The following is a 12,460-nucleotide window of genomic DNA, read 5'->3' as shown; positions in this document are numbered from 1 at the left end:
TCAATTCATATTGTACTATCCTATACTAAGATATTCTCAAAGATATATCACTATGCAGTTATTTGAAGTGTAGGAATATACATTCTCGTCTGCGCATAGGCTGCAATGCAATAATAATATATTGTGATGCTCACAAAGCACATAACACATTTTACCAAAATTGTAATGTTTAAAAATATTTCATGTGATTTTGGAAACTGTTATATATTTTTTATTTCCTGCCAATATATTGTTTAATTTGTAATGTTGTTCTTTGTTCTTTTTCAATAAAGTAATCAACTAAAATGTTACCGTCTCTTTATTGCCTTGTTTGTTCCAGAAATGCGATTTATTTTGTGCGAAACAATCTCCGTTTATTTGCGTAAATTGACAATTGTGGTGTAATATTTATACACAAAAAAAAATCTTTCTCTACAAAACTTTATTTTAAAAAATGATATCAGAAAGCAGCACCAATTAAGCTTTTTAGTTTAAGCGCCACTTTGTTGCGCGTGAACTTGGCGCGCGGCATTGCCTCTTGATATCTGGTAAAATTGCGATGCTCTCATTAATAAAGTTTCACATTTAGATCTTTATTCGGAAAAAACATTACTACATTTATACAGATTTTTCTATATATAGATATACATGTGAATGTTTATTTAAAAATGTTTGTTTAAAAATTTATCTATTCGGAGTCGGAATCCTTGCGAACATATTGTTGTTTCGGTAATTCACTTTGCAATTCAAGAACGTGCTCTATAGGGGCCGGTTTTCCGTCCTCGCCAATACGGCAGGGGCGTACAACTCCTTCCCTAGACAAGAATTACGTGTTCTTTATGATTTCTGTCGAATAAATTAAGTCCAATGTACGTCTCATGTACACAATTTACCTCGTCATTTTGTCAACAAGATTTACTAATTGTAAGGCTTCGTATTCTTTTTGTTCTTCCGTCATGCCTTCAAGCGGATTCAGTTTGGGATGCTCGAAACATCCGGTTACTGGGTTTATTCTTGAACCAGATAGAACAGCTTGTTAATAAAATTTCAATCCTGTCCTGGAAAAATAGTTTTTGTCAATGTTAACTTACTGTTCCTTGTATTTTAGATATTCCTCAGTGTCGCTGTCCTCCGATTCGGAGGAATAAGTTGTTTCCGTTTGACTTCGTCCCAACAATCCCTTGTTGGCAAACATCCCGGCCGCATTTCCGTATCCCGTATATTTAACCATACGGCTAACTGTAAATATTGACGAAATCTCACGTGGACGTTACCATTATAACTCTAAATTCCTGATATAACAAATAAATACCATTCTCTTTACAAAGGACGAACAGAAGTTCTGCAACTAGGTCACGTAATTCCGTGAGAGGCGATGTTAACAATTTGCACAGTTTAGATCTCAACGTCGTTCCTACTTCGGGACGAGTCATCACATCCTTTAACGGCGGTAGAATCTAAAGTATTATGGATAATTAACATATTTGTACTGTTATATGTTGCAGTTTTTACAGCAAATTTTCATAGTTTCCGAATATCATACCTGCAACCTTACATATTTGCGAATAATTCTCTCCGATTTAACGAGTCTGACCAGAGCTGTAACTACCGGAGAGATGTTCTCTATCAGACGTGTCTTACAGTCTAATCTTTGATTTAGGAACCTAAGTAAAACGCATATCGCGCTCATATCCATATTTTGATACACATTCTCGCCATTCTCGCCATTCTCGCTACAATCGACAGGTTGCACAATCGATGTGTAACAGCTGTACGGTATTATAGTCAGCAAGTTAATGACATTGCTGAAAAAGAATGAACAGATATATTTCGTCAAACAATATATATAATACAAGTAACATTGCACCAATATGATCACAGTATAATTATTTTTTTTACCTTTCAAGATCGTCTTGAGACGTTGAGTATTTAAAGGTTAATAGTTTATACAAAATCAAGACCAAGTTCTTGTATCTTTCTTGCTCCTCATCTCCAATATTATCAGAGTGCATGTACAAATTAAACAAAACTTTTAGCACTTCACAAAGTACAGATATTTCCTCAGTCTGAAAACAACGAAGAGACGTGAAGCTGATTTGTAAATTCGGAAAACAAAATGTCAAGTATATAAATATATCAGTTATTTTGATGTACTAAACCTTGGTTGTAATTGTTTTGTTATCTTCATTCTGTGTAGTAAATTCCTCTAATATTTTAATGAGATATATATCACCGCACAAATCGTTTTTGATTACATCTCTCGCGGAAGCATTCAACGCAGTCAGTAAAAATAATATTCTCATATCAAATAACTCGACATCTTTAGGAACATCACTCGTGTAATTTTTGATTCGATCGATAAGATGAGGTAAACAAGATATTAATATTTTCGATTGTTGTATTTTTACACTGTTGAACAACAAATTGCACAGTAACTTTAGTGATTCTGTTGTAACTGCAATTACAAGCATGGTTATATATTAAAACATATTACCTAATGCACAATCTTGTCTGCATATGACTTTTCAAATTTTTGAGATTAAACTATTCAAAAAAACCTTATATCTCACATTTGTTTCTATCTACTTCACATGGAAAGAGATTTGCTAATTGTTCTCACCAATTGTATATGAGATTTGATCTCCTTCACATATCTTTGTCAGGCCTGCATTTTGCAATATTATGTTTATTGCATCGTCAGTGACTAACTCATTTAAATTTGTTTTGTCACGACTGAAACATAGAAAGACATTTGTAAATATATTTGTAAATATGTTTGTAAATATGTAAATATTGTGTTAAATATGTTTTCCCACAAAAAGAAGAATATAAAACTTTATATGACAAATAAACTATGTAACTTATGAAACATGTATATGTATAACTTACATGTATGTGTAAATTTACCTGAGTATCCTTAAAGCAGCTAAACAATGTTGATGACAATCTACATGAGTGTGATCTGTTAAGTAATAAAACAGTTTCTTCCATAACTTCTCTCGCAAACAGTTATTATTCAACTCTTCAATATTAGTCTTCTTTTCATACTGAAATATATTAAGAATCTCGCGATTAGCCACGTCAATACTAATCTCAAAAACATAAAAAGGAAAATTTTTTCGAACATACTGTACACACAAGAGAAATTGTTTTTAATATATAATAAATAATAACAACTCTTCTAATAATACATCTCCAAAACCTGTATCCTGTTGTATACTCACAATTTTCAAGAATTCAACAATATTTTTGTGAAAATCCTCGTACGTGCCGGTGATCAATTTCGAGATCAGATTGTCCGTATTAGTTTTCTCCATATCTGAATTTTCTTCGCAAAACAAACAATGTTTAACAATTGCAATGTAATATGTACACACTTCACATTGCTTCACATTATGACACCCTTTTCGATTTGGTTTTCCAATTAATGAAAGTGATCCAACCGAGTCTGTGTTATCTACAATGAATCGATGTGTTTACATACCGTCACAAACCGTGGGTGCGGTCAAAGTCTCAATACAAATGTTTCGAAGCATCGTTCTATGTTTATTCAACATTTACCAAGGAATAAAGATAGAATGATGCTTCGAAATATTTGTAGCAAGACTTTGAGCGTATCCCGTAACTCGCGCGTCCATCGCACGAGGTCTCCCAAAACCAATTCGAAGTTTGCTCCGATTTTTCCCGTGCGATGCGATAGAGAGCGTGAAATTGACTCGGTGTTTCCAACCGCGAATCGAACGTCTACGTATACGTGACGTATTTAATGACATATATGTACTTGGCATCGAGGTGACAGTTGGCGTGACAGTTCGTATATCGCGTTTTTAATAACATATATCTCAGTCTCGTCGCACGTAAGAAAAGAGATGGAAATAGTAACCTCGCCTATTACTTGTAGATATTTGATAAAAAAACGCCGATAAATTAAATTAACCCTTAGAATTAAAATTATTATTATCTCAACACGCTGTGTACAATTCGAATAGAGAACACGCGCGTCTCGATCTCATCGCGAAGTTACATAAATAAAAAATATAACTATTTGATATTATATTATATTAATTTATTTTTAAAGAGGCTATTACATACACAGAGAGAGATATGGATCAAATAAGGATTCCCAAGGTACAAAAACAATTTTCTAACTGCGATATTTATGATTTTATTTTTGTTTATTTTATATGTAAAGATATTTAAATCGTTAAAATGTATATTTAACTGCTGTTTTATTTGTCTTACAATTGTGAATATGCGCATTTATGATAGCATTTAAGCAAACATCTGTTTATTTTTATTTGTATACATAGTGTAAGTTTTTCAGGAAAACATACGTTTGCAGGTAGAAAATGTGAGAATGTTGGACAAATATAGCAATAATCATTCCTTTGGCACTCTTTATTTGACGGTAACGCATCTTATCTTTGTTGAAAGAAGCGGTAAAAAGAAAATATGGGTAAATATTATGTTACACAAGTGCATGTTTGAATATTATTGGTAATATTAACATTTTGTGAGCAAAGAGCCATTATTTGTGTCAAATTGTTTTAATTGCAGGTATTATATACTCATATCGCTAATATAGAAAAACAGCCATTGACAACAACCGGATCGCCATTATTTATTAAGTGCAAACATTTCTTTATCGTCACATTTGTTGTTCCAAAGGAACGCGATTGCCATGAGATTTATCTTACATTATTAAAATTGTCCTGTCCAGGTAAATAGAAACATATACGTGTGTTTACATTGTTTTTTTTTTTTTTTTAATCAAAAATGCACTTAAAATTTACATTTGTGTTATCTTTTTAATGCAGCCAGTGTAGAGGATTTGTATTGCTTTCGTTATCAGGAAAGCGAAGATACATTACCTCAACACGCAGGATGGAATTTCTTCAATGTACAAAGTGAATTCCAACGGCAAGGTGTTCCAAATGAGGAATGGTCGCTCTCATATTTAAATACTAATTATGAGGTAAGCACACACACACACACACACATTGTTTTCTTTTTCTTTTTTTTTTTATTTTATTTTATATACGCTGACACAATTAAAAAACCACTTATATTCTTTCAGCTTTGCAATACTTATCCGAGGTACTTATATGTTCCTAGTACATGTACTAACAATATTCTGTGGGGCAGTGCAAAGTTTAGAAGCAGAGGAAGACTGCCAGTTTTAACATATTTGCATTCGAACAAGGTTCAGGAAACGAGTTCTAATTTAAATAAACTGATTTTAAGATTTTTTTTAAACTGTGAATGTAAATTGTGATTTTTCACAGGCTGCCATTTGTCGCTGTAGTCAACCACTTTCAGGATTTAGCGCGAGATGCCCTGAAGACGAACAAATGATGTATAATATACTGTGTACAAATCCTAATTCGAAGTATATGTATGTTGTCGATACAAGACCGCGGGTGAGTATTATTTTCTGATGTGACACACACACATTGGATATATATCAGTATTTAAAAAAACTAAAATTTAAAGACTCACTTTTGATTTTCTTGGGCCAGATTAATGCCTTTGCCAATAGAGCCGCGGGAAAGGGATACGAAAACGAAAATTTTTACGATAATATCAAATTTCATTTCTTCGGAATTGAAAATATTCATGTAATGAGAACAAGTTTAAATAAACTTTTGGATTGTAAGTACGAACACTTTTTAGCACGGGCGACATCAAAATGCATCTGTTGTTAAACTTACGTTTATACTCGAATTTAGTACAAAGATCGAGTTCCATGAGCGCATTTTTGAGCGGCCTAGAAAGCAGCGGTTGGCTAAAACACATTCGTTCGATTCTGGAAACCGCTTGGTTCATCGCGCGCGCAGTTTCAAACGGCGTAAGCGTGGTTGTGCATTGCAGCGACGGCTGGGATCGCACCGCGCAAGTTTGCTCTCTAGCTGCATTACTATTAGATCCATTTTACAGAACCATCCAAGGCTTTCAAGTGAGTTTAATAAAAAGCGTTTAAATAATAATAATTAAATTTTTGTTTTGATTTATTCTTTGCTTATTCGTTTTGAAGGCGTTAATAGAAAAGGACTGGCTATCGTTTGGTCACAAATTTAGCGATCGTTGTGGTTACGTCAGTAGCGACGGCAAAGAACTCGCCCCGATATTTACGCAGTTCATAGACGCAACGTACCAGTTGCTGCAACAGTGTCCGAACAAATTTCAATTCAACGAATATTTTCTCTTAACGTTACACGATCACGTACATAGTTGCCAATACGGTACGTTCATCGGAAACTCGGAGAAGGAGAGGCAGATTCTAAGGTATTTACGTCGCTTGATCTTTTCTCTCGTAATAAAAAAAAAAAAACAAAATTACGATGAAATCAAGAGAATTATTGTTCAGATTGTTTTTCTTAGATTACCTGAACGAACGTACTCGTTGTGGGGCTATTTAGCGAACAATACGAACGAATATATAAATCCAATCTATAGGTGTAATCGTTACAGTAATGAAGACTCCGCTGACGTTCTTCAGCCTAAGTTGGCGCCTCAAGCTATTGTGTAAAATAAATACATAGCTTACATACAATGCTTTTGATCAGATTTTAATCTGTATTAGTCGTATAAACTCAAGATTGATTCAACGTTACTTTCAGTCTCTGGAGAGGTTTGTACTTCAGATTTGAGAACGGAATACATCCTAGAGAGACGTGTGAAGACCTACTTTTGACAATCTATGATCACACGAGCTCCTTAGAGGATCACGTGAAACTTCTGCTAAAAGTATCTTAATTTAAAAAAATAGAAAAATATCGTTTTGAAGTTTCATCAAAACTATGCCGAATGTAATTTATATGATTGATTTTTTTTCCGGTTTTAGCGAGTCAATTCTTTGGGACAACTTTTAGATACAAATAATGCTCAAAAGAAGGGCAAGCATAAATTCGATAACAAATTTATGAAGGAGACTCTGTCGGAAACTATAATAGACAGCACGAATCACGATGAAAAGGCGAAACTCAAGATGAAAGTAAATCAATTGGAAAATGAACTGAAGACCGTAGCCTTAGACTGGAAGTCGTCGCGAAACATGGAAGAATGCGGATGCTCGACTACGTTCGATGCTTTTAACAAAAAAGTGCGTATTCGACAAGCGCATTTGACTCACATTGATTTTCAGTCAGTTCCGTTGTTTTCATCTCTACTAATTTCCAGCACCATTGTTGGTCATGCGGCGACGTATTGTGTATGAGATGCATGGCAATGCACACCAAACTACCGGGACATCTGTCGCAGCGTGCTGTTCCTACGTGCAAATCGTGCTATCAAAGTTCCGGCATATCTGCCACTAGTCCCTGAATGCGCGTTTCAATTTAATGCCGGCTACTTGTAATTCATATTTGTACACATTGTGTCTATAACATAGACGAAACAAAGACAAAATGTAGCATCACAAAAAAAAAAACATGATATTTCAATCTTATGTATTTAACTTTTCTATTTTGAATTTTATTTCACGGTCAATACAAACAACATAGTACCTGATTACACAAATATACCATATGAACTCTTGTTCGCTTAACTTAAACACATCAACTTTCGTGAGTACACCAAATAAGTAATAATAATAATAATGACGAATCATTAATTATCAACTACTATGGTCAGTGATAAATGCCGCTGTTGCATATTAATGGCTTTAAAAACTTATATTAGCTACATTTTTTTACACATTTTTGTAACTAGTTAGAAAAATCAGTTAAATATACTCATTAAAATAGTTTCTTTTTAATAACAAACATATTTACTAAATAACAGAGAAGTGAAAACTGTTTTTTTTTTTTTTTGTTAAACATGTAAGCAAAGAGTAAAGTACATGTGTTCCAATTAGATTTGATTTCACCATAGCAATCAAAAAGTACATGTAACGATTATTAAAATCTTGTAAATCTTTGATTCTCACATGATACGATGAATCTTGCATTCACATGATACATTCATAACTTCTTGATTTTCTTCATCTTCTATCTCTAATATATCCGATTTGTGACATCAAACCGAGTAAATTCGGCGTGTTCGACGCTTGTAACATTTTTTTCACGTTATAACCAAAAATACAAATACTATATACGTTATTAAGGCATTGTTCGTTTTATGGACAGCACTCGTGCGAATTTCCAAGTACAGTTGCGTCACACATCACTCGTTATACGAAAAAGCATATAATCTGAGAATAATTCGTTTAAATATACATATATACTGACAAAAACTTATATATATATATATATATATATATAATGTATATACGAAGTAAAAGTATCCTTATAGATGATGAGAATAAATACTATTGATCACATCGTAGTGACTGAATTTGCTAGTGTTTTGGTAACCCTACTATCCACAGTGGCAAGTGTAATGTGGAATGTGACAGTATATTACGTAAATATCAGCGATATAATAATTTTCTTTTATAATTTTTTATTCAACTTTTTTGCTTCACTATTTATTTGGTTTCCTTCGTCGTGGACCTTCGCCACCGATCAACGTATCCTGTAAACAACCACGCGCGTTTTCATGACGGAGTATTGTTAAAAATAAAAATAATAATTAAAAAACGTATTGTTTGCATATTATAGCAATTTTAAATTACAGACACCTATGCTGCAAGATGCTTTAGTTCTTTTTTTTTTTTTTTTTTTTTTTTTTATTATTACTAACCTTATCACTTTCTATGATTTCGTCAGTTCCAGTCTCTTTCTCTGTGTCTTCTACTTCTTCTATGGCGACTCCTTGGTCGGCAGGATTTGCAGATTCATTCTCATCCTCCACTTTGCCTATGTCGTCGCTTATTCCTAAAGGTGTTTTTCCTGTGAAATCTTCTTCCTTGAGATCCGATGGATCCTGATATTTTGTGAGACAGTGACAATTAAATTTTCCGTGTTATTTGCATAGATAGAAATAACAAGCAAATACTTATTGTGTGTGTGCGAATAACTTGCAATATATGTGCTCTGCTTTTAAAACCATAGAAAAATACAAAAGCATAAAATATTTACTTTAAAACCTTCAAATAACAGAAAGGTCACGAGCTACTTTATTTTTGCGATGTGAAAATACTTGGCTCATTATATATATACATATATTTTAAACAAACGTTACCTCTTTGTTAAAGCAGCAACAGTATAGTAGCAGCGTTACAAGTAATGCAATTACTAATACGTATACTCCCCATACCCATGGATTAGCCGCGGTGAAGGACACGATTCGTTGAAATATAGTTTTCTGTATCAGATAAAATTACTCTACATTATGAAAAATGCTACATACACATTATACAACTTATTATGCAAAATTGCATACAGAGTTTAGGGATTATTATTAATCCTTGACTAAAAAGGATTTCTTTGTTACAGAAAGTAGATAAACGCGATTTTTACAATTTGGCGATAACACTATAAATAGCTGACTAAAAATTCTCTAATATAAAATACATTTTTATACATGTATATTTTGTGTAATATATATTATTAGCGCTTGCGTATACGATTTAGATCAAGAATTTGCTCTAATGCGTCATCAAGCAAGCACTTCTAACGTTTCGTGTGTTTTTTTTCATCTTTACTTGTCTACGCGAATATTATACCTCGCGTGCTCGTTTGCACAAGTACCAGATGTAAGCGACAACTGGTGTGGCACAATACACAAAGTAAAGTGCCCACCAGCCTGGCTTATAATTCATTGCTTTCATCATTCGTCCCCATGTAGATTCCTATGCATTAGAATCCATACTAACGTAAAGAATCATCCAACATCAGTATTCAAAGTTTCATAAGTTTGAAAGAAAGATGATGACGAAACTTTTAAGTTTGTCTTTACATACATAATTTTTATCACTTGTACCGTGAACGGTACAAGTGTGTTACCGAGAACGGCAAATTGTCTAAATTACTGATGAGAAAATACTTACGGTTTCTTCGGTAATTTTATCACGTCGTACTTCGAAAGTATCAGCCGCCCACTTTCTTGCAACTTCCTCGTCGTCTGTGATAATCATATTGTCGAAGTATATATCGGGAGACATGGACCACAGTTCGAAACCAACAGCCATCTAAACGTTTTCACTAATTTGTTGTACATATGTGATCATAATTACTCTCATGTAGTTTAATAGTTTTTACTTACAATTGGTTGCATCCTAAATGGATGCTCATCGTTGTAATAATCAGGGTTGTGTATCAGTTTAGGTTTCCATTTTCCCTTGTAATCGGGATTGTTGACGAGCGGTGCCAACCATTTTCCTTTATATCGTGGATTTTTCTTCATTCTCTGCTTGTACGGGCCGCAACCGGGGGCATCCGCGCACTTCGGATTTGGTATTTCCTCAGGTTCCCATTCCCCGTCCATCTCGACGTCCCAATCTTCGGGCTTGATTGCGTCCGGATTTGGTATCATGGGTGGTTCGTCCTCAAGCCACCCTTCAGGCATAACGTCCTCCTCATCGACTATCTGGGCCGGAGCATCCTCATCCCAATCCTCGGGTTTCTCTGCCAACGGGTCAGGGATCTTTTCTCTGTCGTCCCAATCCTCGGGCTGTTTGTCGTCAGGATCCTCTATTTCCAGAGGCGGATTTACGGGAGGAACGAAATCGTCTAACAACGAGCCCGAATTTAGGACTTTATTATCAACTTTGATCTCGTAACTATTATCAGGCCGTACGATTAGAGTATACAAATGCGGAATTTTATCTGTGAAATAATTTTCTAGCCGATCTTTTGACTTCTTACAGTGTTTCTCTGTGATTGTGCCGTTCAATGGGTTTTTGTGTCGGAATATAAAATGAAGCTGAAAATATATTGAAAAAAAAACCAAACAATACAAAACTATATCACTGTAAAAATTGAAAAGAAAAAATGTGCATATTGATACAATACCGTATGATCATTGCCACATTTATCAGGCCCAAACATTATGGTATATGGTGTTTTATCATGAAACTGCTTCAAGTCTCCAGATTCCTCGTCTAATGTGAGCAATTTAAGATAGGCACCGCCGCAATCCTGACCTTCTTGAAAATTAACTTCGTACTGTACAATTAAGGGCTTATCTTCAAAATAAAAAGGCTTATCTAACATAGTAGAAATAGCAGCATGTCTAGCTTGGCTCTTAAGCACTAATCCTAAATCTCCTTTTTCTGCGTGTCTCTTCAATTCTTCAACGGACCAAATTCCTATTAATACGATCAAAAAGTTTTGACTTTAAATATCGTTAAATTAAAACGACGTAATGGAGTATCTCACGAAAAAAATTTTTAACAACCATCGTATTTGGCGATGTCATCATCAATATCGTTCTTCTTTGCTTCTGATAATATCCACGTGGTTTTTAATTTTTCTTCATTGTCAAAGTCTTCCGCTAAATAAGCATAGCCCACAGGATTTGGACTTTTGTAAGGTGGTTTCTGTATTTCGTCACTGACATTGTTGTCATTTTCGTCTGCGCTCAATATATTACAACATGCACTCAAATAAATTAATACAATACACGCTACGATTCTTGCCATTTCATATTCCTGAAATAAAAAAAATTGACGTACCCTGTATAATTAATGTCAAACTTTACATAGACCTATTTAACGAGTATGGACACACAAAGAAATAAATTCTAAAGCGAGAAAAAGAACGTGCTGCGGAATAAAGATAAAAAAAAAAGCACATGTATATTTTCGTTTACTTCAACAATACACAGCTACATTCTATTTCTCGCAAACTGATGCACCGAAGACCAGTGAAACTTAACCTTTGCTGCTTAAGATATAAACGATCGCAAAAGAGACAATGCATTTCTTTACGAACTTTACACGTAGCGAGAATGAGAAATCAATTTGTGTGTGTCGCACGAAAAATCGACTGTTAAATATAAATAAAAGTATTATCTTACCAATTTGAAAAAAAATCAGATCCGAGTTATTAGATTCTCGCGACAAGCAGTACGCGTGAACGTTTAAACTGCAAGAAATCGGGAATACGTGTTATTCAATTATTTAATAATGATAATTTAATCTATTTACACAAGGGCGAGATATCGGTGCGATGCGTTCCAAAAAGGAACAACACTTCCGGAAATTACCGGCAGGATTGTCTCAATTAGCGCAACGTAACTGTGTCGAAGAGTCTTCTCCACTCACAGGTTGCAACGTGTTCACACGAGTCTTCAACAAAAAAAAAACGATAGAATATTGACCGCAAATAACAACGTATGTGTTTTTCGCAAAGGACACGTTGAACCAGGCAAATTATTTTCTTCGATATTGCACTGTTACTTACCGTTTGATTATTTATTATATTTATATGGCTTCTTACGCATGAGACTTAAATAATACAGATTTAGATTCCGTTTTATTGTGCTTGTTTCTCGAGTGAACACGTGTACCAACTAGAAAACTGGCCAATTGCGATCGTCTATTGAGTCACTTCGAAACGTTCTCATTGGTTCGCGCAACAATAAGCCTGTTCTACAT

At 34.3% G+C, this 12,460-nt stretch overlaps 3 protein-coding genes across 8 annotated transcripts; 1 reads left to right on the top strand and 2 right to left on the bottom strand.

The window, feature by feature from the left end:
• Positions 1-551: 551 nt before the first annotated feature.
• On the bottom strand, positions 552-3,557 carry LOC109855387 (synembryn). Its single transcript, XM_020429601.1, has 11 exons — positions 3,464-3,557; positions 3,204-3,307; positions 2,887-3,026; positions 2,600-2,712; positions 2,139-2,434; positions 1,879-2,045; positions 1,523-1,784; positions 1,292-1,436; positions 1,071-1,218; positions 873-992; positions 552-794 (listed from the first exon to the last, which is right to left on the bottom strand). Exons 1-11 carry the CDS (start codon positions 3,534-3,536, stop codon positions 668-670), a joined length of 1,695 nt encoding a protein of 564 aa, XP_020285190.1. The 5' UTR covers positions 3,537-3,557; the 3' UTR covers positions 552-667.
• Positions 3,558-4,015: 458 nt separating this feature from the next.
• On the top strand, positions 4,016-7,742 carry LOC109855385 (myotubularin-related protein 6). 2 transcript variants are annotated; one of them, XM_020429593.1, is made up of 13 exons: positions 4,016-4,107; positions 4,304-4,435; positions 4,537-4,699; positions 4,797-4,954; positions 5,057-5,182; positions 5,265-5,399; positions 5,499-5,631; positions 5,709-5,935; positions 6,014-6,264; positions 6,361-6,504; positions 6,600-6,726; positions 6,824-7,081; positions 7,159-7,742. In XM_020429593.1, exons 1-13 carry the CDS (start codon positions 4,084-4,086, stop codon positions 7,300-7,302), a joined length of 2,022 nt encoding a protein of 673 aa, XP_020285182.1. In that variant the 5' UTR covers positions 4,016-4,083; the 3' UTR covers positions 7,303-7,742. The 2 variants fall into 2 exon arrangements, with proteins under 2 accessions (XP_020285182.1, XP_020285183.1); XM_020429594.1 differs by having other exon boundaries at positions 4,020-4,107; positions 4,322-4,435.
• Positions 7,411-12,358, bottom strand: LOC109855386 (calnexin). Of its 5 annotated transcripts, none has more exons than XM_020429596.1 (10): positions 12,267-12,355; positions 12,070-12,151; positions 11,881-11,948; positions 11,260-11,512; positions 10,875-11,170; positions 10,126-10,785; positions 9,911-10,051; positions 9,103-9,225; positions 8,662-8,844; positions 7,411-8,493 (listed from the first exon to the last, which is right to left on the bottom strand). In XM_020429596.1, exons 4-10 carry the CDS (start codon positions 11,501-11,503, stop codon positions 8,443-8,445), a joined length of 1,698 nt encoding a protein of 565 aa, XP_020285185.1. In that variant the 5' UTR covers positions 11,504-11,512; positions 11,881-11,948; positions 12,070-12,151; positions 12,267-12,355; the 3' UTR covers positions 7,411-8,442. The 5 variants fall into 5 exon arrangements, with proteins under 5 accessions (XP_020285185.1, XP_020285186.1, XP_020285187.1 ...); XM_020429597.1 differs by having other exon boundaries at positions 12,102-12,151; XM_020429598.1 differs by lacking the exon at positions 11,881-11,948 and having other exon boundaries at positions 12,011-12,151.
• Positions 12,359-12,460: the final 102 nt, after the last annotated feature.

The sequence above is a fragment of the Pseudomyrmex gracilis genome, unplaced genomic scaffold (genome assembly GCF_002006095.1).
Source record: "Pseudomyrmex gracilis isolate BER0280 unplaced genomic scaffold, ASM200609v1 scaffold_88, whole genome shotgun sequence".
Classification (NCBI taxonomy): domain Eukaryota; kingdom Metazoa; phylum Arthropoda; class Insecta; order Hymenoptera; family Formicidae; genus Pseudomyrmex; species Pseudomyrmex gracilis.
The sequence above is the reverse complement of the archived record's forward strand: the minus strand, read 5'-3'. Positions and strand labels throughout refer to the sequence as shown.